This window comes from Antechinus flavipes, chromosome 4 (genome assembly GCF_016432865.1).
Source record: "Antechinus flavipes isolate AdamAnt ecotype Samford, QLD, Australia chromosome 4, AdamAnt_v2, whole genome shotgun sequence".
NCBI lineage: Eukaryota > Metazoa > Chordata > Mammalia > Dasyuromorphia > Dasyuridae > Antechinus > Antechinus flavipes.
The window spans coordinates 309,725,575-309,750,521 of NC_067401.1; the positions used below are offsets into that span (position 1 = coordinate 309,725,575).

Here is a 24,947-nt window from a genome sequence, read left to right on the forward strand (position 1 = left end):
ACTTGGGGAGCAGATGGTGACCCAAATGGGAGAAGGGCATATTAAATCTTAAGATCTCCTGGGCAAAACCTCTAAGAACTTTTGATGCTGAGATGTTATTGACATACGCACATAAGCATCATCCTGATCCAGTCCATGATAGTCTCCAGGACTCTGCACTAGGGTTCCCACATTGCTGATTCACTCTATTTTTAAATGCAAGCGGTAATAGAAATAATGTACCTTTTTTAACTCGTTCAAATTTGTTAAAGAGTTTCCATTTCAAAATATTTGGAATAGGATAAAATAGATGAAATGTTTAAGATAAGTTAATGGTCTGCTGTAAAACAAGAATCTCAAAGTCATCTATGTTTCATTATGGTTAAAAGTAGATTACATCTATTTTTTTTTTCCTCTAGAAAAAAAGAACTAAAAATAGGAGAAAGATACACAGAAAAGTAAATGCTTTTCTTTGTTACTTCTGGAGGCTAATGAACAATTTCCAAAAAGTAGTAAAGATAGCAAAAATTGCCTTTAAATCCTGGAACTTAGTAACTTTTTTCTTTTTTTTTTCTGTACCTGAAAAAGGGAGATCCTTTGGAGAGTTCCTTTGTTGGAGAAGGTCGTCTGTTAGTATTGTTCTTTATTCCTCAAACAATGAACCTTTGTCTTCTTTCTTTAACTTTCTGCTCTAAATATTAAATAACAATAATAAAATATTAAATACTTTCATTCCAAAAGGGACTATTTAATGTTGTTATGTATCTGATACTATCCACTCAAAACCTTTCTTTAGGGAGTAATATAATTCAGATAGATAACTCCAGATAGAAGTGAAACACAATATCCAAATTATTTATTGCTCTAATTCCATACACAATTTTTCTGAATCCTGGGAAAATTCAAACATCTATACTCATTGATATCTTTCTTTGTAAACAACAAAAGGAAGATCTGTGAGAAGCTTTTTAAAAAGTGCCACAGCTGCATCATTTCTCCTGTTCTACTTCTTTCCATCATTTCACTCATCATTACATCTAAACCATTCTCATAAGGCAGCTAGGTGGCACAGTGAATAAAACATCGAATTGTAAAAAACACCTGAATCCAATTCCTGCCTCAGACATTTACTAGTTGTATTTCTATGGGCAAATCATTTAGTAAGCCTCAGTTTTGTCATCTATAAAATGGAGATAATAATTATATGTACCTTATATCAATGCTGTGAGGTTCAGATGAGTGACCTTGGTAGAGGGCTCAATATGATCTGATCAATATGGTGCAGTAGTCACTGAGAAGACCCTAGTGTTTTCTGAGAAAGGGAAAGAAGGGAAAGTATATTCCACTGGGGCTTATACCCTGCTGTTTCAGGGAGGAAGTTAATAATATCCCAATGATTCTAGCACCTTTATTTTCTTTGCCTCTAGAAACTTCCCTGTTGCATAGCACTTTGTAAACTTTAAATCAAGATTTAAGAATCTATTAGCTATTTGCTATTAACTAGCTAGGAATTATATGCAGCTTCCTTTCTATTCCTTCTCTCTCCTTTAGTTTCCACTCTAATAGAGATGGTTAGGTTACCAGTTTCCACTCAATTCATCTTTTTTCCTTTAGCCAGATTTTCCTTCCATTCCTTGCTTCAATAATTGATCCTTTTATTTTAAAACCTAAATCTTGTACTTTATATTTAGCCTAGTTTAATTTTATTGTTTAAATTTATCTCAAAGTATCAATATTTTTTAAAATCTTGATTCCATTATCTAATACATTAACTATCCCTTCCCACTTCATATCATTTGGAAATTCAATAAGTATATTATATATGTCATTTAACCTCTCAGTTTCCTTATCTGTAAAATCATCATCATCATCATCATCATAATATCTATTTCCCATGGTTGCCAAGAGACAAATGAGATAATAAATGTAAGATTTTTCTCAAACTTCAAAGCATTATATAAATATTATTCTAAATTATCATTATTCACTCAAGTTACTGATAAAAAATATTGAACAATATAGGGCCAGATAAAGACCTCTTAATCATATCAATAAAGATTTCCTTTCAAATTGCTATTCATTCATTAAATAATGCTCTTGGAATCTAGTCTCTATCCTGTAGGCTGTAGCTAAGATATCTATGGAATTATCCTGATCTATTAATCTAATAAGCCTATTAAGAGGCTTGAAGTAAGTTTGGAATCATTTATTCTAGTCTTAGTGAGCTCAAGTTGACTCAGTGATCACTATTTTATAAGTTTTCACCAACATTTGTTTAATCATAAATACTAGAGTTTTGCTGACTTGATTTGGAATTTAGTAGTTTTCTAAAATCCATCTTTTTTCTCTTTTTGAAAACTTGAATAATATTTAGTCCTTTTCCTTCTTCTGGCATCCCTCCTATTCTCTGATTTCTCAGAGGTTGCTGACAGTGATTCCAAAATCACTTTTGTGAGTTCTTTCTGTACCCTGGGATTTTATTTGTACAGCTCTGGAAACATGAGCTCATTTTAAAATGGCCATGTGCTCTTACTATCTTCTCTCTTATTTGGGTGTTCAATTCACTCTTGACAATATGAAGATTATTTCCAGCAGAACAAAAGAAACACATTAGAAGCTGAGGAATTCTGTTCTCTTTGTCATCTTCACCAGACAATTGATCTTTCCCATCTTTGTTTGATTCTTCACTCTAAATATTAAATAATACTAACAGCAATGACAAAAACTTTTTCGATATCTTTAGCATATTTCCAAAACTTTAGTTCATTCTAGTCTTTGTCTTTTCCAACATTATTCTAGTGGGTTTGTACTGCTGTTTTATATTCATCCTGGCCTCCTTCAATCTTTTCCACCTGTCCCTCTAAGATGTGGACTTTTAAGATATGTCTTCCTCTGAAACCATAACATTATTTTTAGATAATTTCCCATATTAATAACTAAGAGTTTTCAAGATTATATAGTCATAATTTCATTATTGGAATTTATCATTTCTCTTGAATTGTATTTCTTCTAGCTTTTCTGAATATAGGGTCATAGTTATTTTAAGTTTACTTTTTTATGAGAAATCTATTTTCATGAAATATAGGATATATTCAGATTTTACTCTGTATTTCCTTCTTTCATAGCAACAAAATCTTGGATGATATTTTTTCACACCCTCTGGAAGTTCCCATTTCCCCTACATCGTTAGTTAATTATTATTTCTTGGTCAGAATTAAGTTCATATAATTTGACATAAAATCAGTTTGATTTTACTCCATCTTAAGTCAGGAGTTGATTGTTTATTGGGTTTTGTTGTTGTATTATTAGAAGATGCTGGAGACTGCATTGTTGTAGTTGTTTATTTATTAAAGATTCCATGCATGATGCAGCAAAGGATATGGAATAGAGTATTACAATGGTTGTCAGAAAATCACAGTTCAAAATTCACCTGAGCCTATCATTTAACTTTTCTGAACCTGTTTTGGGAAGAATAGTAGATTATTTGAGATGATGTACAGATTGTTTTGTAAACCTTAGAGTGCTACATAAAAATAAACTATTATTATCATCTTCATCATTATGCTATCTCAACCTGCTATTTCTTTTTAAACTGAGGCAGTTAGGGTTAAGTGACTTGCCCAGGGTCCCACAGATAGGACGTGTTAAATGTCTGAAACCAGATTTGAACTTAGGTCCTCCTGACTTCAGGGCTGGTGCTCTATCCACTGTGCCATCTAGCTGTCCTCATTATGTTATTACAATCCTCTTGTGCTGTTTGATTGAATTCAGATAAAAATGGGGACAAGTTGTTCTTCTGCCATTAGAACAATGACTAGCACGTGGTACATTTCCAATAAATGCTTATTGATGAAATTATTGATTATTTTATATTTAGTGTCTGTAAGCCTCTGCACAGGTGAATAAAATTCATGATTTTTGTATTTATCATCATAATTAGTATCATCAAGCAAGCGATAAATATTTATTTAAAACCAACATGTGCCAAACACCATATGAAATACTGAGGATGCAAAAGAGTCAAAAATAGTTCCTGATCTCCAGAACCATTATAGAGATGGAAAATGTGTCCTTAATTAGAAAGAGAAAATTATATTTTTTTTCCAGTGGATAGCAATCAGTAGAGTTTAGATCTAGAAGTGATCTTGAACTTAATCTTGTCAGCATACCATTTTATGGATGAAGAAACTGAGGCTTATCAAAATGAAGTGACATAATTTGATAAATAAGAGGAGGAAAAATATGAGGAAGAAGTAAAGATTGGAGGTGATTTTAAAATGAGTTGAATGCATCTCTTTAATGATTTTGAGAGATTACATTTACTCCACAATCCACTTTCATTTACTTTCTTAATGCATTTAGATGTCTAAAAAGTAGCTGAAAAAAAGAGCACATGAAAAATGTGCCATGCATTGGATTTAAATTCCTATGAACTTTTAAGAGCCATAGTCATCTTGAGGTATTGTGAGGAATGGTATTCTGCTCAACAGTAAGGATTTATTAAGATAGGAGGCAATGAGAGAGGTTACTGGCAAAGCCTCATGTAGGAGGAATGGTTGATACAGTCAAAAAGAGTTAATATCCTAGGTTGACCCAGGTGTTGTAAGTTAAAAAGTTTTTATGAATAGATATAGAGAAATGTCTTCTTCCAGATGTTCCTCTTCATCTGTAGGACACAAATCTCCTTCGGTAAAAATTGAAATGGGAAATAACTGAGAAGAAACAAATAATCTTTTGCAAAGGGAGGACACAGACTCCAAAGAACCATTAGGAGTTCCTTTTAGAGATGATCCAGATTCATTTCACTGCTTGCTGCTCAAGTGCCCAGGAGGTTCTTGGTGGCTTGCATAGCTGAAGCTGGCCCCAGGAGGAGAAAATCATCCAGGCAAGCATGAATATAACAGAGGCAGTGACAGACAGATAGGAAGGAAAGAAAAAGAGAGGCAGAGAGGAGTCACACTGACTTGGGCTCCCGTTTTACCTCTGTCACACACTAATTGGAAACCCGGGCAAACTATTTAACATCTCCTTGTCTCAGGCAGCTTTTAAAAGCTTTAAGCTTATGAGTAGGTGCTGGCTGACCTGCATAGTAGAAGTTTCATCAGAAAGCTTTCTGTGCCTATGAAATCACAAATCTAGTTAGATAGATAGATGGATGGATGAATGGATAGAGACATACACACATGTATGTGTATTGTATAAATATATATGCATATATGTGCTTTATATATATGCACATATATTCACACAACCACACTGTTGTATGGATATATTTCTACATATTCACGTATATGCGTGTATGTGCATGTATGTATATTTGTGTGTGTATCAATTAAAGGTAGGCTCCGTGCATATGATTAGGTTTGATACCAAATGATGAGACTGAGCACCAAATGATGAGGTGAAGGTTGCAATTCCCAGTTCAAATATGAGCACAGGGTGCAAAGCACATATGAAGAATTCACAATGATGTTCTCTTTATTTATGAGAAGAGATTATGGATAAAATGAAAAAGTAAAATAGACACCAGGAATAGTCGATATGAAACAGTATCAGGAAAGCATTAGAAAGATTATAGTTAACAAGAAAAGGGTTTTAACAATAACAATGGAAAAGATAAATCAGTGGAATTCACAACTAACCAGGAGAAAGAGAATACTCCATGAGGTGTGAGTATGCCTTTAACTAACAAAGCCATAGAGGAGTTTAGTATACTGAAAGAGTTAATTAGCTATAACTAGGAGAAAGACACTATGAAGGAGGGGGAGGAAAAAGAAAAAAAAAAAAAAACACCATCAGACACATGGGAGGGGCTGAGAAATACACCATGAGGCAGAACATCATGGCAGGCTAACCACAAAAGGGATTCAGCAAAGGCAGCATAGGCTTTGGACAGATTTATAGGGGAAATGTAACTCAGGGGTTTGACATCATAACTTGGCTTTCTGATTGGATACAATAAAGTGGAGATTCCCAAGACCTCTAGAAGGGTGGGACTGTAAGGCTGAGCTGATCTCTATCAGCGCCCTGCCCTGCTTGCCTCAGGGAATAATCTTATCAGTACTGTAGGCTTTCTCTGCCAACCCCACTTAGTTGCCCAGGACCTCATCACACATATGTATGCATATGTACATAAATATATATATTCATTTTTCATAGTTTGTTGTTTATTTAATAGAGAATAATATATATGGAATGAAACTACATCTATCTGTGAAGGCAGCCAATACTTTTGCTGCAGCTTATAGTTTTTAATTTACATATAAATATACACATACACACACATACATATATACACATACCTGCACATACAGTCACACTATCTATCTGTGTGTGTGTGTGTGTGTGTGTGTGTGTGTGTGTGTGTGATTCTCTTCTTGCTTTTCTTCCTCCATCCTATATCTACAGTTAACAATATTTTATCCCTTATTCTAGAAGACGACCATGGCATAATACCATGACATACAAGTGAATTGGATTTAAGTGAGAGAGACCTGTGCAAGGTTACCTGCCTCACTTTCCCCTCCAGAGCCAGCTGCATCAAATGGCCAAATATAGATCAGGATGACTAGAAATGTCCCTGAATTCACTGGGAGATCTTGTCCCTTTTAAGCTAAGATCTTCAATGTGTCTCAGTTTGATTGATGCCCCATCCATTCAGTGATTTAGGCTAAGTAGAAATTGAGACAAAAAAAAAATAGCTTCTTTCCCTAAGAAAAAGAAAAACAAAACAAAACAAAACAATCAAACTAGCTAAATAAATAAATCTGGGAGTAGGAGACCTTTAGGGTTCTGGCCAAATCAGAAATGACTGCTATTTGAATTCACTCTGAGTCAATTAGGACTCAAACAATTAGGACAAATGGGGTTTGGGCTGGCAACTATTGTTGGCCAATCAATGGGAGTCAAGGTTTTGGTTACACATGTATATTTGCCATTCTCTTTTGAGTTTTCTTTATCCCTCTGCCCTCCCTTTTATTTTTTTCTCATTTATTCCAAATCATCCCATTCATCTTCAAGCTTGAAGGAATTTCCTTCTCGAAGAACTACTGAGTAAAGACTAAAAACAAGTTTTTCTTTACTTAATAATAATTAAAATGGTGATTAGCCAATTCAAGATGTTTCTGTTGTTTCATTACAGTGCACTGTGAAACTAGCGAGTGGAGTCCATGGAGCCCATGCACAAAAAAAGGAAAAACATGTGGTTTCAAAAGAGGGACCGAAACAAGAGTCAGAGAAATCATACAGCATCCTTCTGCAAAGGGCAACTTGTGTCCACCCATGAGCGAGACAAGAAAGTGTGTGGTGCAGAGAAAGAAATGTCCAAAAGGAGAACGAGGTACAACAATAGAAGTTAAATGTGTTGTTTGTGTTTTCAGCTTTCATGATTTGACAAGTATGCACACTGCCAAAATTATTTCACCTGTCACTTTGACATTAACTCTCTACCAACTTCTACCTACAATATGATAGATAAATATCAAGGCTTGAAAAGGATTATGTCTATGTAGATGGCATTTGTAATAAGAAGGAAAGAGGGAGGTGTGCTAGATAATTACCTTAGAGTTAGGAAAGCCAGGTTCAACCTGGTTATGACACATGTGGTTATGTGGCCCTGAGCAAGTTATTTAATTTCTCACTGACTTGAGCAATTTTCTAAGACTGTAAATTACAGTCTTAGTTACATGTGAGTTTGATAATCTGCATTCTTGCAAAAAAAAAAAAAATTATCACTAAAAGTCCCTAGCTGCAGAGGAAACTAAGTGGCACTAAGAAGTTTCCTCCATTGTAAAATGAGAGTAAAAATAGTACCTGCTCTCCAGGTTTGTTGAGAGGAACAAATGAAATATTTGTAAAGCACTTAGCACAGTGACTAGCACATAGTAGATGCAAAATAAATGTCTGTTTCTTTTCTTCCTTTTCTATACTAATGAGATCACAGATTTGTTCTTCCCAAAAAACTTTACATAGTTACAAAAAAAGCTTCCCTTTAGTATAATTTTTGTATGATGCTGCAATACATAAATTATTCTCAGGATTCAAGAGTAGGAATGTTTTTATATGTAGAACTCACATAAGATAATCATTGATGACATCCCTTTAGAAGAAAAGTTAAAAGTCTGGACCTCTAGCTACTATGGGAAAATATGAATTGCATGCTTGCCAATTGGGTTACATTACAGGAGATTTTTTAAATCTACTTTTAAATTTATTTTAAAATTTATTTTTAAAAATAATTTTATTTCCCCCCTAATTATATGTTAAAACAATAAGCATTTTTTAAGATTTAAGTTCCAAATATTATCCCTTCCTTTCTCCTTTCCTTCCCCCACTGCAAAATGGTTAGCAATCCAATATAGGTTATACATGTGTAATCATGTAAAACAATTCCACATCAGTTATTTTATATTAGAAAATGTAAAGGAGCAGCTAGGTAGAGCAGTGGATAAAGCACCAGTACTGAAGTCAGGAGGACCTGAGTTCAAATCTAGCCTCTCATGCACTTAACACTTCCTAGCTGTGTGATCCTAGGCAATTCACTTAACCCCAACTGCAAAGAAAAAAGAAAAGAAAAAAGAAAACGGACAAAAAAAGAACAAAAGAAAGTGAAAAATAGTATGTTTGAGTCAGTACTCAGAAAATATCAGTTCTTTCTCTGGAAGTGGATAGTATGCTTTTCCTGAGTCCTTTGGAATTGTCTTGGATAATTATATTCTGAGGATAGTTGTTAGACTGCCTTTGTTCACTAGCCACTAGAAAGCCATCTATTCAGTTATGACAATGGTGAACAGACACTAATAACTCTCTTTTGCTTTCCTATGTTGTCTAAAGAGAAATTATATTGCAAATTGGTCAATTAAAAATTATTTACAAAATATAAAATTTTGTGACACTTTTGTAAAGATACTTGGAATGTATTTTTAAAATAGTAACTATATGTAAAAGAAGGATCCTGGCATGGATTGATACCATTTGGGTATAATGAAGAGAAGTCTAATGCTGACAACACTAAATACAGGCTGTAAGGTTGATAGGGGGCACTTGAGTGCAGTCCACAACAACCATCATTCTTCTTCACTTTTAGGCTTCTTTCTTTGCTAAGTTTCTACCAAGTTTATAAGTAGTCTAAGGAGAATATTATTATATTCAATTTTAATCAAAATGCCAAAAACTTCTCTTTAATCATCTCTCCCCTATCTCTTCTCCCTTTCTATTAGCTTTATTTTTCTCAATTTCAAGTCTTAGAGGCTAGAATACATGGCATTTAATAGCATTACCAAATAGCTTTTTTTTGTTTGTTTTAATCAGAACATTCCCTTTCAGGAAAGAGACAAAAACAGAACTGTGGACTAGACTCTGTTCTCACCAACTATTAAAAATGTATGTTCTAGTCAATTGTCTACTCTCATTTGCTTCCTCCCCAGTCTCACTCTGGTCTGGACAAGGACCTCAGTGCTGCACCTCATCTTGCCCCATTTTTCTCTGCAATTAATAAGAGTCAGCATGCATATATCAAGCTCTTTACAGGTTTGTAAAGCTGTGCAAAAGCCTGAGCACAATTACACTTTCTACTTCCCTAAACTTCCTACTGCTTTCCCCCCCAAAATAAAGATCCTCAGACTTTTCTGTATATCTGCAAATCCTCTAGCATATGGTCCTGCGATGGTGTCTCAATAACAATATCTCCAGAAGATAGGATCATATACATATTTGAAATAACCAATTACTTCAGTATTTCAAAAATATGGTGAAAAATAAACAAACTTTAGATTATTTTCATTTACTATTAAGATAATATTAAATGAGTGTGTATCAGAGCTAGAGTCTCATGCCCCACACTACCATAGATGAAACAGATTATTCTACATAATTTAGTGTTAAAGATCTCTGGTTTGGAAGGACTAAAGTTTTCATCTATAATAATATTTTAAAAGCTTTTACCAAAAAAAAAAATTATACATGAAGACTGTGATGCTGTAGTCTTTGATGATTTTCCAGTGAAACTTTAGAAAATTAATTCAAATAACTGTTGCTAATTTATGTATATATATATACATATATATATGTATGTATGTATGTATTTGCCTATCTCTCTAGGCAGTCTGCCAACAAACTTTATTTTGATAAATTCCATAGAACTGTCTATTGATACTATGAATCCTTTAACTGTGAATAGAGGGGAGGTGTTGGATTACTTTGAAAGTAAAAAGGCCTTATGATACAAAATAAGAAGATTCTGTCAGCATTAGAGTTCTTAAAGCTTTCTGTAAGTCATTTTGTAATTAAGTAATTACTCCTGAAGGGTCTTAAAATCAGTAGGTTTTTAAGATATTAGAGATTTGCAAAAATTAAAATAAATAAATAAAGTTGTTTTAAATAAAATTTAGAATTAGGAATGAAAGTTGGCTAATGTGGTAAGCCTTTCTGGCATTTGTTACCATTTAATTAAAAACATCTCTGATTTAAGAAGTAGGATTTGGCAATCAAACATTTCATCACTCCAGTTGCTGGCACTTTCCCATTAATGTTATATTTACTTGTGTTTATTAAAATGACTTACAGGTGTATTTTGTCCATTTTAATCTTTCTATAAATACATTAGGTTAATCAGCATTTGCTATAATTTGATTTTGTGATATAAGGTCAATAAAATATTTCTGAATGGACAAATAAAATCAATTGCTATTTATATCTTTTCCTTCGGTTAAGAATATTGGTCCACAAAATACATCTTGCTAGCATTTAGTTGACTTAAGTATTAATGTTAAAAATTTATACTCTTAAAATTAGCAATTCATGAAATAAACAATGCCAGAAAATGGTAGCTCATTTTTGTGATATGAAATTAGATACTGGTTACTAGAGATAGATTAATAATTTCTTTTCACTCACTTCTGCTCTCTCTTTTCTTCCCTCTCCCTAACACTTTCCCCTGGTTCTTAAATAGAACATTTGGAATTTTTAAACTAAAGACACAAGTGTGAAGCTAAAAATCTGATGATAAGATTTGATGTGAGGTTCTCATTATCCTATTACAACAGACAATTCAGCAACCAGGATATGTGGTGATTTTTTTTCCAGACAAAATCCTTTATTTCAACCCTGTACTTCATTCACTGTAGTATGCTTTCTTTTCTGTATCTTAACTTCCCCACCTATCCACTACTTTTCCTTGAATCAAAGACAGAAGGATACTTCAGAGGACATCCAAATTCTCCTTTCTTCTCCTCTATCCTCTATTTTTCTTTCTAATACATTCCAGAGTTTAACAATAAATCTAAAATTCTCTTAACAACTTATCAAGTATTTTGGGATTGTTTATTTTATTTTGGCAAGGCAATGGGGGTTAAGTGACTTGCCCAGGGACACACAGCTAAAATGTCAAGTATCTAAGACCACATTTAAACTGAGGTCCTGATTCCCTGGAATCAGGGAACTGATGTTAGAACTGGTATTCTAAACATTGTGCCATCTAGATGCCCCTCAAGTATCATTTTTTAATCTTATTTTTTAGGTTATTTATGTACTTTTATTTTTTACATATTTCCATATCAGTCATGTTGAGAGAGAAAAATTAGAACAAAAGGGAAAAATCACAAAAAAAAAAACAGAAAAAAAAGATGAAAATAGTATGATTTGATCCACATTCAGTCTCTATACTTCTCTGTCCATATGTGGATGGCATTTTCCATCTAAAGTTTATTGGAATTGCCTTGGATCACTGAATTGCTGAGAAGATCTACATCTATCATAGTTAATCATCATATAATCTTGCTGTTGCTGTGTACAATGTTTTGGTTCTGGTCATTTCATTCAACATCAGTTCACATAGGCTTTTCTGAACAATATTATTCCATTATCAACTATCACTTTTAAATTTACTATACATACCAGAAAAGCCAATATATCTTGGAGGTCCCACAACAACATGAATCAGAGTATATTGTTAACTTTTACACAAAATAAATCAGTGTGAGCTTTGATTTTTTTTAATGAAAAAATAATAAAGAAAAAGAAAAAATTTAATGAAAAATGAAAATTAAAAAATGAAAGACAGTTACTGTCATCAACTAACTTGTGATCTCAGAAAGAAGAGACATTGTATACTACATGAAACTCTCTAAGGCTAAAATTGCAAAATAGTTGCTAATCTGCATAAGCAGAAGGAATTTCCATACTGAGAGTTCCTTATGCCAATTAAACCTGTCCCAAGCCAAAAAACAAATATCAACTGCAAGAAAAAGAATGATATCACATGGAATAGATGTGTTTGTATCTGCCATCAGAGCCTCTCTTTATATGTTTGAAGGAGACTCCTTAGGATCCATGAAATTCTAAAATTTCAGGAAACAATAGGGCCATCTCCCTAGCTGATGAAAAAGGTGAAATGAAACAGAATTTCAATGTACATCACTTAATCAGACATAAAAGATTATGTATTGATACACAAAAAGGTAGACAATTTACACTGGAAAACATATAGGTCATGGACATGACACTACCAGCTATGTTCTTATTACTAATCACCCTGTGTCAAAAAAAAATAATAAAACCCAAAAAGTACCCTCAAAATAAATGTAAGGGATGTAATAAAGAAAAAAAGTAATGCATTAGAGATGAACCATATTTTTCAAACATGATGTAGTTGCCTTCTATTTGGAAAGTACTTTGGAAAAGTAAATTGTAAAATTTCAGTATATCTATATTGTAATCCTGTCAAGAATATTTCTATCAAAAGATTCTCAGTGAAACAAATATAACAGTTTAGTCTTCAAGCTAAATCTGATTTGCTATCTGACACTTGATGTACTTCCTATTTATTCATCAACCATTTGGAATTATTGCTCTTAGTCTGATATGAAACTTAGTCATATCAAAACTTGCTTTTTCCCCTTGGTTCCTATCTTTAATAAAAAAAATGTTTCATTATATTATTTCTCAGCTGTTTGCAGCTGTTTCCATCCAGAGCCTATCCCTATTGAATAATACTTTTGTAATGTCTAAAATGAACTTTGGGAAAGTACCATATAATCTGAGGAATTGTAAAGGCTAAAATCCAAACACCAAATTGAAATAACAGTAATGAGGGACAATGAATTCTACATCATCATCAATTCATTTTCATAATGCACCAACTAAGCAGCTGGCATTTTCTAGGCTTTGTTTCCCTTTCTTTCTTCCTTTTTTTTTCTTTCTATTTTAATAATTAAGTATTACTTTTTCATGAAGGGTGGAAGTACAGAAGCTAATCATGAGCCCAGATCCATTCTGATTGTCCTATTACTATGGAGCTTTGATGTGTTCCATTTCAAATATGATCTAGTTCATCCCTCTTTAGATTACCTGGTGATCTACATTCCAAGAGATTAACTATATTATTACTAAAAGTCACTACAGCTTGGAATCACAAAATCAAGAGAATCATCAGCCTTGAATTCCAAGTAGATGGGATTCCAAGTATGAACCACCATGCTGGTCCATGTTTCTAGGTTTTATGGAGGTTAAGGTTACAAAATTCAGAAATATGATCCAATCTATAAGGAACTAAAATTAAGAAAGTATAAAATGGGGGAATAGACTGATATAGAACCAGATCAGAAAAAAAAAAAAAGGAAACAAACAGAGAGGCAAACAAACAGCTATATATTACATGAGAAAAGAAGCATAATAGATGTACATATTCACATTTCTTTTAAGTACAGAATGATATGATGAATGAGATAAATTTTGAACTAATTTCTAATGACAGAATGCTAGAGATTTGTGAGTCTGAGGGAAGTAGCTATTATTACATAAAGGTCAAGAAAGGATCTTAGAATAGTCCATGTGTATATAGTGCTTTTTCGTTCACAAGATGCCTTCCAATTAACAAAGTGCTTTTCCTACATCCAAACTATGAAGTAGGTGGGACAGGTATTAGTGTTCACTTTTTAAAGAAAAACAGAGGCTCAAAGAGACTCAAATCAATTGTCCCATATCCAGTGAGCAACAAGCAGGACTCAAAGCAAAGTCTCCTAGTTCCCAATCCTACTTATTTCCTCAGTACACCATATTGCCCCTCAGAAACTTGATTCTGACTTGTCAGCTGTCAAAGGCAGGGTTCAGACCAGGAACTTTTACCAGAATGCTCTTCCGACTGAATATTGTCAAAGAAAAGGATCAAATCCTAGAAGAATAGGGATTGCTATTTTGTATTCATTTGAGGTGTGAGTATAGACCAAAAAGAAGGACAGGAAAATAATTTTCTTTCTCCTGAGACAGAATGGAAAAGTAGAGAAGAAACATTTGAAATTATAAAACAATTTAAATATTAAAATTACCAGTTTACAAATGTGGAAACCAATAGAGAAAATACAACTCCTTTATTTTTTGAGTACTGTAAGGAATTTGTTTTTAATTGATAAAAAATGTTTAACAAATAATGTCATAAATTATAAGAGAGGTCACTAATTTCTAATTTCCAAAATAATTTTTTTCATAATCAATCATTTGGAATCTGTTTCCTAACAATAGTAATTATAGAATTCAACATAAAGAGACTCCATTTTTAGACATCAGACCAGCAGAATTTGAATGTAATATAGGTCAACATCTCCCCACAAACAACTACATAGAGTAAAACCCCATTCAGCTTTATGTACAGCCCAAATTACATAGGTTACTACATGAACTATACATTAGCCTTCTATTCCAAAATCAGAATCACAAGAAGGCAAAGTATGACAAAATATGGAATGAGAACAAGAGTGAGACTAGGAAATGTGTTCCACAGCAGTGATTTCCATCTTCCAACATCCCCATTTTCACATCTAAAGCTATCCTATATATCCAGTGACTATTTAGACCCAAGGCAATTTTAATGGGCTATTGCTCAAAGCCAAAGTATAGTCCTTATGTAATTTACGCTAGGACAGTCTTGGGTGAAAAGAAATGTGCAGAAGTAAAGCAAAAGTGACTCTACTTTGTATATCTAAATAATCTGAGGATGAACACAAAAATTGCACTTGTACTTTTTTTGTTTAATCATTTTTCAGTGTTGTCTCCCTTTGTGACCCCATTTGGATTTTCTTAGCAAAGATATTTCCTTCTCCAGCTCGTTTGACATATGAGGGAGGCTTAAACAGAATTAAGTGACTTATCCAGAGTGATAAAATTAATATGTATCTGAGGCCAATATTGAATTTTAAAGGATGAATCCCTCTGAAAGATGAGATGAGTGATGGCTCCAGAGTCTATCTATTTGAAGCACATAGCTGCTTTATTGTAGCATATAAGTTCCTTATTTCAGAATATTTAATTTCGTTGTGCCACATAGAAATAATTAGTCAGAGAGCTTAAAAAAGAACTGAAAAAATATTGTTACTCTCAAAAATAAAAGTTATATTTACTTTTGTTAAATTAAATATTTCATTTTTAAAAATATTTTCCTATGATGCAAGACCTAGGATTTTCATTGACTTCCATTATTCAGTTTAATTTCCTATGAGTAATCTTTTCATATACTTTGTTGTTATGATTGTATATACTGTTTTTTCTTTATTTTGATTATCAGTTTGCATCCATTCCCATTTCTGTCTCCATTTCTCTAAATTCTTCATATGTATTTCTTACTGAAAAATAATTCAATTCAATTCAAATGAAAATTCAATTCATAGATCCTAATTGTTTTTAAGCCTTTAAAGTTTATTGATATGCATGCAATAGTATCTCAGACACATTTTTTTAAATTAAAGCTATTTCTACAATTTTTCTTATTTATTTTTTATTTTTAAAAATCTAATGTGATTTTTCAAACAAGATTTTAGGAAGTGCAGGAATCTGTAAGTAATCAAGAAAAGAATAAAAATCAAAAATCCACCTAAAATTCCAGAGAGGGTTTTTTTTTTTTTTTTTTGGCAATATCACCTTGTAGTCACACACATATACATACTATAGGATCACAGAAATGTATAGGGCCTGAAGAAGTCACTTATCCTGTTCTCCTGGAGGAACTCAGATTATCTCTAATAATCTTCCTTTCATAAATCCATTAGGGAAAGTAACATTTTGTTCATATTTAATGATCTTCACTATCAATAAGATATTTGTTATTGATAATGTAAATACTTTTTATAAAAAAAGACCCATTTCATTTTCTTCTGTAGAAGAAACTACATGGCAGTGGTGACTAAATATTCCTAATTTGCTACATTCCTGGTGACTTATTTGTCTTTTCAGCTCCAAGATAAAAAGCTCTAGTAACCTAGACCATTTGTCAAAGATCTGATAATTCTATATTTTTCTAATTACTATTGCTTTTTGATTTTAATAGTTTTCGTTTCTAATAGTTTACAGAGCAAATCAACACATTCTTGGATCAGTACCATTTGTCAAAGATCTGATAATTCTATATTTTTCTAATTACTATTGCTTTTTGATTTTAATAGTTTTCATTTCTAATAGTTTACAGAGCAAATCAACACATTCTTGGATCAGTACCTGATCAATACTTACAAAAAATTTACCATGTAGTTTCTTTTTAAATTATCCTCTTTTCCTTCTTTTCTTTTTTTTTATGGTCTATATCTACTCCTTTCTTACTCCCACCAATCCCCAATTAAAAAAAAAAAGAAAACCCTTGTAACAAATATTATATAATGAAGTAAAACAATTGCCACATTAACCATGTACCACACAGTTTCTATAGCATTTTTTCATGTCTGGTAGCAAAGAATGATTAAGTGCTCACTGAATGAAATTAACAACATGATATTTTCTTTTTTGTTGAGGCAATTGAGGTTAGGGTTAGGAAGTGTTAAGTATCTGAGACTAGATTTGAACTCAGGCCCTCCTGATTTCAGGGCTGATGCTCTATTCACTGCACCACCTAGATGCCCTGCATGATATTTTTTAAATATAACAATCAGAAACCATCCAGCTGTAGTATTGCCTCAGTAAAGAAAGATGTTAAACAGATAACTTCTGAAAAATACTTTTTTTTCTTGTGATACTACAACATAAGAAACATTTCTCACCAACATACACCTTTTCTTTCATAATCATGAATTTCTCATCTTGTACTTGTGTTGACTATTCTCCTCCCTCCCTTCCCCATCCCTTTCCTCCCCTGCTCAGATTCTTGCCCCTACTTGATACCATGTTGTTTCTTTCTAGTCACTTGTCCAACAACTAGTCAGTCATTCTGAAGTCTAATCTTGACATCTTCAAGCTTAATGAAGGTATTTTCTAATATAATAATGAAAAAAATGAATAGCATTAACATTAGAACAGCCCTCCTATTTAAAAAAAACACTTATTTTCCATAAAATTAATTTTGAATCATGAATTAATCTTTGCAACAATCTCATTTAAGATTCTATTTTTAATTGCTATTGATTCTGAATGCACAAGTAATTATCTTGTGGTGTCAAATAATTATCATTCCAGTGGATATTAGAAGTAGAGAATTTGGAATTGGGAGTGATCTTAGAGATCAATAAATTACACCCATCTCATTTTGCAGAGGACTAAAAAAAAAAGAAAGGTTGGCAATATTTTGTGATATGTAATAATAGAAACAGTACTTTAGAGTTGTAAAGGACCTTAGAAATCATTTACTCCAAAGACCTCATTTTGTAGATGAATAATTAATGTTGAGAGACTGTTCAAGGTTAGACAGGTAGTCACTAGCAAATCCCAGATTCAATGATGGCTGATCCTAATGTTCTTTCTGCTAGACCATTTTTGCCCATATCAGTAAGAGTAGCAGCTCTCTTGATGTATCTTTAGAAAATGTCAATAGGAGCTTTAAAAACAAATAAACAAACATTGCCTGTTAAGGACTAAAGTTGCAAGATTGTAAAGAAAAGACCTTGAAGAACATGGAGTTGGCCCTTTCATTAAGGCTTACAACTCTGGAAATTGCTTAGGTATCATTATAAACTTCTCAGGAATCACTATGATGAAAGTAAAATCATTTCCAATTTCCCATATTATACTCGGGGATCACTTTGGTGAGGGTTTTGAAATGGCTGTCCCAGCAAAGTTCCATACAAGGTGTTTCCTCCTCAGGGAGTTTGTTGTGATCCCTTCATTGTATCAGTAGGTATGCTATGGAACCTATCAGGCAACTGTCAATATAATACTCTGATATCCATATTATCTGAAATACCCTTCCAGCCCTATAATCAAAGTGATAAACAATAATATGATTTTTGAAAGTAAGTCAAGTTGTGCATATCATGGCAAAAGTGGGTGAACCAATTAATGTTCACCAACAATCAGCTAATTAGGTGATTGCCTATGTTAAAGTTTCTGTTTTCATCTTTATGGTTTATTCATTTAGCTGAAAGCTTCTATCTTCATTAGGACCTGTAAGCACATAACAATGATATTTGTTTTAGCTGAGAGTATTGTAAATTATAATTGTCATTCTGAAGGTAAATTGATGTTTTGGCTTTGGCCACCATTTTAACATTGGTGTGTTTGAGAAATGGCTGAAAGGGGCTAAATTTATAGCTATGGACTATGAAACAGTTATAAGCTAATTAGCATAGTCAAGGATTGATCCACAACTTTGAAGAATGGGAAAGAAGCACGAGATGCAGATAATTATCTCTGTTGGAGATCTTTTTCTTTTTAATTGTCACGGTTCAAGAAATCTTTCTGAATTTTTTTTGAGGAGAGAGATAGATAACATTTATGTTTATACTATTCAGATTGCCCTTTTGCAATAATATATAATTGATAGATAATTCATCTACTTAGCATGAAAACAGAGTAATGAAGGGGTCATGACTCTTATTGTCATGTCAGAGTATTTCTCTTATACTTTACAGATTCCAAAGTCTTTGGGATAGAATTCAAAGATTAGGTTATAGAATTATTTTTCTCTAACCACTCACTTATCAACTTATTGAAGGACCATATTTCTAAGAGTAATAACCAGTTTTTCCTAGATTTCCCAATATGTACAATCTAGGTAATTAAAATAATAATCATAGCTTACATTTATAGTTACAGTATATAAAGCATTTTCTTCACAATAATCTTAAGAAACTGATACCTAAGTACTTTCCCCACATAGTTAATAAGTAACTGGATTCAGATTTGAAATTATATATCTTGATTTCACAATTAATTTCTATTAAATGAATAATTTCTTTGCAACATCATTAAGAACAGAGAAATTTTCTGAATAAATTTTTAAGTATCAAAGAGGTAATTTAAAACTTTCACTCAATAACTATGGATTTTTCTCTCTAATAGTTAAAGCTTCTGGGTTCTGCTCAAACATATGCATCATACATAATAGAATTTCTATTACAAGTGCCTTAAGCTTAAATGGCTCTCATACCTGTACCTGAAAGAATAGAATTCAATTATTTTTTTCAAAGCCCCTTAATCCATTTTATTCTCTAGTATTTACTTATTTTACCATAAATTCCCATTTTTTTCCATTTAAAAATTTTCACTTTATTTTAATTCTATTTTCTTAAAACTTTTCCCTGCAAATTCTCCTCTTCAGAAATGCCTTTCCTTCACCTTGCCAATTCTTTAATCTAATTACAATATGCATATGCATCAAAACCATAATTAAAAAGAAGCAATTGAGATTTTGCCTAAAGGGATCAAAATTTAGAGAAGTACTGGCAGCACTTTGAATCCTTGAAATTTATAGAAACAAATGAGTTTCATAGAGAATTAACAAGAATAACCTGTTAAAAATAAGAAGCTATAAGATGTTCACCACCCAGTTAAGCTCCTTTTCAGTCTGATCTCCATCCTATTCCCCTAACCCAGCAGCAAAACTTGCATAACAACAGCTCTCTGGTATCCTCCATTCCCCATTCCAAATTAATTAAAAATTTGCCTTATGCATGAAACTTTCTAGTTATGGCTCTATTATGTATTTAGGATGCACTCAAGTACATTCACCTATATAGGCTTATGTGAATACACACACAGATACACACAGAGACACATACAGATATGTAACCTCTAATTTTATGAAATTCTGCTAATTTAATCTCTCATCAATCTTGGATGAAAAAGAATAAGCTGACAGCCATCAAAAAAAGGATAAAATTATTTTAACCATATTGGATTATTTTTATATATTCTCCACATCATTTAGCCAGGACGCACATCTTTGGCACAATACATAGGGTATTTTTCATTTCAATAAACCTTTTTTCACAGTTTTTGAATTCTAGTAAAAATGTCTTCATTCACTAGAATATGACTGATGGATAAAATGGTTTCTAAAACAATAGAGAATCCTTTACTCTCTCTAATCCTCAAAGGTATGGTGATGAGAGGAACTATAAACCAGACTGATTGATACATGTACAAGTCAAGACATGCCCATTCTGGGTTCAATAGCAGCTGTGTGAGTGTGTTCCCTCTGAAAAACACCACTGTGGTTAATGACCTCTTACTTGATTACCCACCAGACCACTGAGATTTCAAATTTAACTCAAAGCTAATTACTGCTTCCTCATGTTTACATTTTACATACGCTGTTGGGTCATAACTTCAGCTTCTGAAAGCCTGGGCTCTGTAATTGAGGAATCTGTCTTGTGAAGGGTTGTTCTGTTTATTTGTTGTTCTTTTCTTTCAAAAGAGCCTGCAAGCCCTATCTCTCAAAAAATTGGATCTGATTGGATGAAAAACTCCTGAACAGACTGGATAATTACCGTTTTATCCATCACAACATAGTGCAGTGACATGAATGCTTCCTCTGGAGTCAGATGACCTAACTTTGAATCCTGACTCTATTATTTATTATCTGTGTGACCCCAGGCAGATTATTTAATTCTTTGAGCCTCTGTTTCCTTATCTGTCAAACAAGTTGTTAGACTAGACAATATGATCTTTTTCCAAGTAAAATAATCCTTAGCTTTAGTTTTCTCAATATTACATTGCTTTATCAGTTGGCCCACTTACTTTTTACTTTTGATGGATATTTCATACAAATAAGCCAAATTACTATGACAAATAAATTATCCTTATAAGGAGAAGGAAGGAGAGGAAAGGAGAGGAGAGGAGAGGAAGAAATTGGAATGGCAGGGTTATAAAGAACTTCAATTGCCAGAGGACCTTAAATTTGATCCTGGAGGTAATAGGAAGTCAATGGAGACAAGTGGGAATAAACTCAAGATGAGGAAATCAATTAAAAGGTTATTACAATAGTACAAGAAAAAGGCAATGAAGGACTGAACTTCAACTGTTATTATATAAATGAATCAGACAAATGCAGCATATTTTGAAGGGAAATGAAAATGAGTACTAACTTGGGAGAATATGACTCAGAACTTATTTTTCTATTTTTATCCTATGGTGTCACCTGGGATAATGTGTACCCATTCTGTCATTCAAAGAATCGATCTAATGACTAACTGTTCACCCTAATTCCCGCTGCTGTTTTAAAAACAAATGGTTTTCATAAGTTTCTATCATATTCAAATGTAGTAAATACATATGCTTAGTAGTAACTGTCTAAACTCTTAGAATCAGTCTATAAAACCAATGACTTCAGGCTGGAAATGCCTCCATAATTTTTCTCAGGGATATATTTTAATGTGAATCTTATTTTTTCTAGAAAAGCAAAAAAAACCCTTTTTTCAGGTAAAAAGCAAATAAATTGAACACTTCATCCTACTACTGTAAGATAAGGGTGTCAACTTCATAAAACTATTTGAGGTAATACATTTCCAAGCTTGGGATTTCCAACTCTGCTCACAAGGCTTCTATGCTATTCTAAGTGTTAAACAATAAGTAAATATGCCAGATGAGGAGCAAAAGTTCTACCCCAGGAGGTTTACAAGCTCAAGGCATGCTGTAAGTGGGTAGAGTTCCAAGAGAGAACACAGTGTACATGTGCAAGCAAAGAAATGCAGAATGATTTTTAGTCTGTGTAGTGGGAACGCACGAATATATGGTACAAATCACATGCTGATCTCAGATGCTGCAGACATCTGCTAAAGGCACACTAGATTGAGGTTAGGGTACAGTACAAAATTTCACTAGGAATTTCTTAGCTTTTGGGGGGGCAAGGATGGAAGAAAAGGGGTCTATTCATATAGTTTAATCTTAACATGGCATCTCCCATCCCACGTGGGTATATGGTATTCCTAAAAATACAGTGTCAAAAAGAAAGGTAGCCAAGATAAAAATGTTTTCCTCTCTGCCTATTAGATTTAACCTTGTAGCAATTCTGAGACTGAAATCTTAGAGATGAGCCCAAACCTTATAGGGCGTGTGTTGTGTTACCTTGCTCTTGGGAAAAGTCTAAAAAATTAGATTGGTTTTTAAATCCTTCTTGGACATGCAATTGAGTTTACAAAAGAAACTTAATGGCAAGTTAGTCAGAAACACATGGACATGTTTTCCTTAAATTACACACAGATTTTCAGAATTAAGGATGTTGCAAAAACCTTCTAGGAGCCTGTAAAACCCTCCAAAGCACTGAAAAAATAATTAGAGATTTGCACATTCAGAGATGTCCTAATGGAAACATAGTACAAATTTGTGGTTGCCATTTTTGCTTTGCCTTTGTGCTTGTTTTAACAAATGTAATACTTATGGCAGTTTTGGTGTAATAGGGCAATCCCTCCATTCAGAGGCCCAGTAGAGATGGAGAGAACCCTGGAAGAATAAGGCTATCAAGAAGTAATGGTTAGAGCCAAATTTACTACAGAGCTGCTACTGCCCTGGACCCACATTTCATTTCACTGTCCTGTAGGAGGATAACAGCTGTAATTTTTCAGATTGCCATAGTACCACCATAGTTTTGATAACTTAATGTCCTCATTCAACACCACTCCATTCCATCCTCTATTAATTTAAAGTCAATGTCTGCTACTCAATAATGAAATGTGGCCAGTATGAAGTCAGAGAATTAGAAATATGAAACTACTACATTTTTTGGAATGTTTTTAGACAGTTTATACTTGTTCTCAATCCCATGTTGGATTTTTTTAAAGCATTTGATTGAATTTTATTTGACTAATTTTGAGAGATATATGGTACAAGTAGCCTATAGATTTATGAAGGATTTCTTTCTCCTCCTCCTCCTCCCTCCTCCTCCTCTTTCTCCTCTCCTCCTCCTCCTCCTCCTTTTCCTTTTCCTCTTCTTCTTCTCTTCTTCTTCTTCTTCCTCCATCTTCTTTTTCTTCTTTTCCTCCTCTTCCTCCTCCTTCTCCTCCTTCTATTTCTACTTCTTCTTCTTTCTTCTTCTCAGGTACTTTATTTTTAATTCACAGAGTTGACACAGACTCATAGACCAGTCATAAAGGCCATGTCATACATTTCCTGGACTTCAGACAGAACCATATTTAAACTATAATAATCATCCATCCTAGCTTTAAAATCCATCAAGGAAATCATTCCAGTATCTTTTGCAATAACTTATTCCAATATTTCTTTGCCTCCACAGTAAAAGGAAATATTTTTTTCTCAAACTCACCACTTAATCACTATACATTTATTAAAAACCTACAATGTATATATCACTATCCCCAGAACCATAAATAAAGACTAAAAGAAAGCAAAGAATTCTGATCTCAAGAAGCCTGTATTCTATTGGGGATGATAGTATGTATATATACATACATGTACAGATACACATAGGTACTGCTCTGGAGGAGAAAGTGAGGCAGGTGACCTAGAACAGCCTTCCCTCACTTAAATCCAGTTCACTTGCATGCCATGCAATATCTCCCTGATACCATGGTTCTCTTCAAGAACAAAGGACAAACAACATACATACATACATAAAATAAATGCAATATTATTTAATAAGTCTTTTGAAAGCATATGATTTTCTACCATCTTTTTAATCCTAATCTCAACACATGAATTTTTCTTTTCCTAATATCAGTACCTTACTTAACTTATTCATGTATTTAAGCAAAATTTCTCCCTTTAATTATAATTCCATCTTCAGCAAAAGCTCATTTCATTTTTATTTGGTTCACAAGAAAGATAATGTTGACATTGATGATAGTAGTTTGAAGCTTTCAGGATTCATTCTTTTATTTCTTTGGGGATTGTTGAAGTATAGCAAAAACTCATTCATTAAAAATTAATTGAGGAAAATCTAAAAAATAGTGAACAACTTGAAATATTGTTTAAGGAAATGGGATCTTAGTACAAATTTACGTACAAATAGTGACTTAAACTAAATGATTAACTTGTTACAAAATAGCTTTTGTGAAGTGGCTTTAATAAATGAATAAATCTAACAAAAAATTAAGTAAACTGATCCTGATAAGTTTCTTAATTACTGTTCATTCTCTTGTATAGGTTAAACAAGTCCCTTATTTATCATTTCTGCTATTAATTTTCTTAACAAATCCTTTTCCTGCAGATAGTACAAAATTCACATTCAGCCCAGTCCTACATGAATTATCACAAATTCCAATATCATGAAGTCATTATTCCGGAGTTTTACCATGTCAAACTTCTGCCTTCCTGGACTTTTCACAAAAGTGATTGTAGATTTATTCAGTAATACCTAAAGTGATATAAGGTTGAACAAACTTTACTCCATTCAAGGTGATTCTTCTGGCCACCACCACCACTGATTCATAACCAACAATCTTATTTCCAAACCAAAAAAAGACTTTACAGACACCAGGTGTTTTTTGTTTTTTTTTTCTTGTTGTTGTTGATGGATTTTTGTTTAGTTTTTGTTTGTTTCTTATCTTATCTTTCTTTCTTTGGTTCCTTTGTTCTTCTAAGATTGTTATGACAAAGTCTCTACCCAGGCTAGAGACAGGGCCAAACTTTTTCTCAATACAGGCACTCATACCTTATAACCAGAAAAGCAGGTAAGAATGGAAGGCCTGCTTCCAAGAGTTGAAGCTCTCTCTGGTTTTTATAGAAAGGTGTAGGTGGAAATTCATTTCAATTCAACTCAATTGAACAAAATTTATTAATAATCTACATTATTAATATTATAACACATTGGAGGATTATATAAA

General features: G+C 33.0%; 1 protein-coding gene across 2 annotated transcripts in view; it reads left to right on the top strand.

The window, feature by feature from the left end:
* The window catches only part of RSPO3 (R-spondin 3), a 101,426-nt gene that overhangs the window by 44,735 nt on the left and 31,744 nt on the right, over positions 1–24,947 (top strand). For both annotated transcript variants that reach the window (XM_051997704.1, XM_051997705.1), the window contains exon 4: positions 7,121–7,318. In XM_051997704.1, coding sequence (XP_051853664.1) covers positions 7,121–7,318 — 198 coding nt within the window. The remainder of the gene's footprint in view (positions 1–7,120; positions 7,319–24,947) is intronic.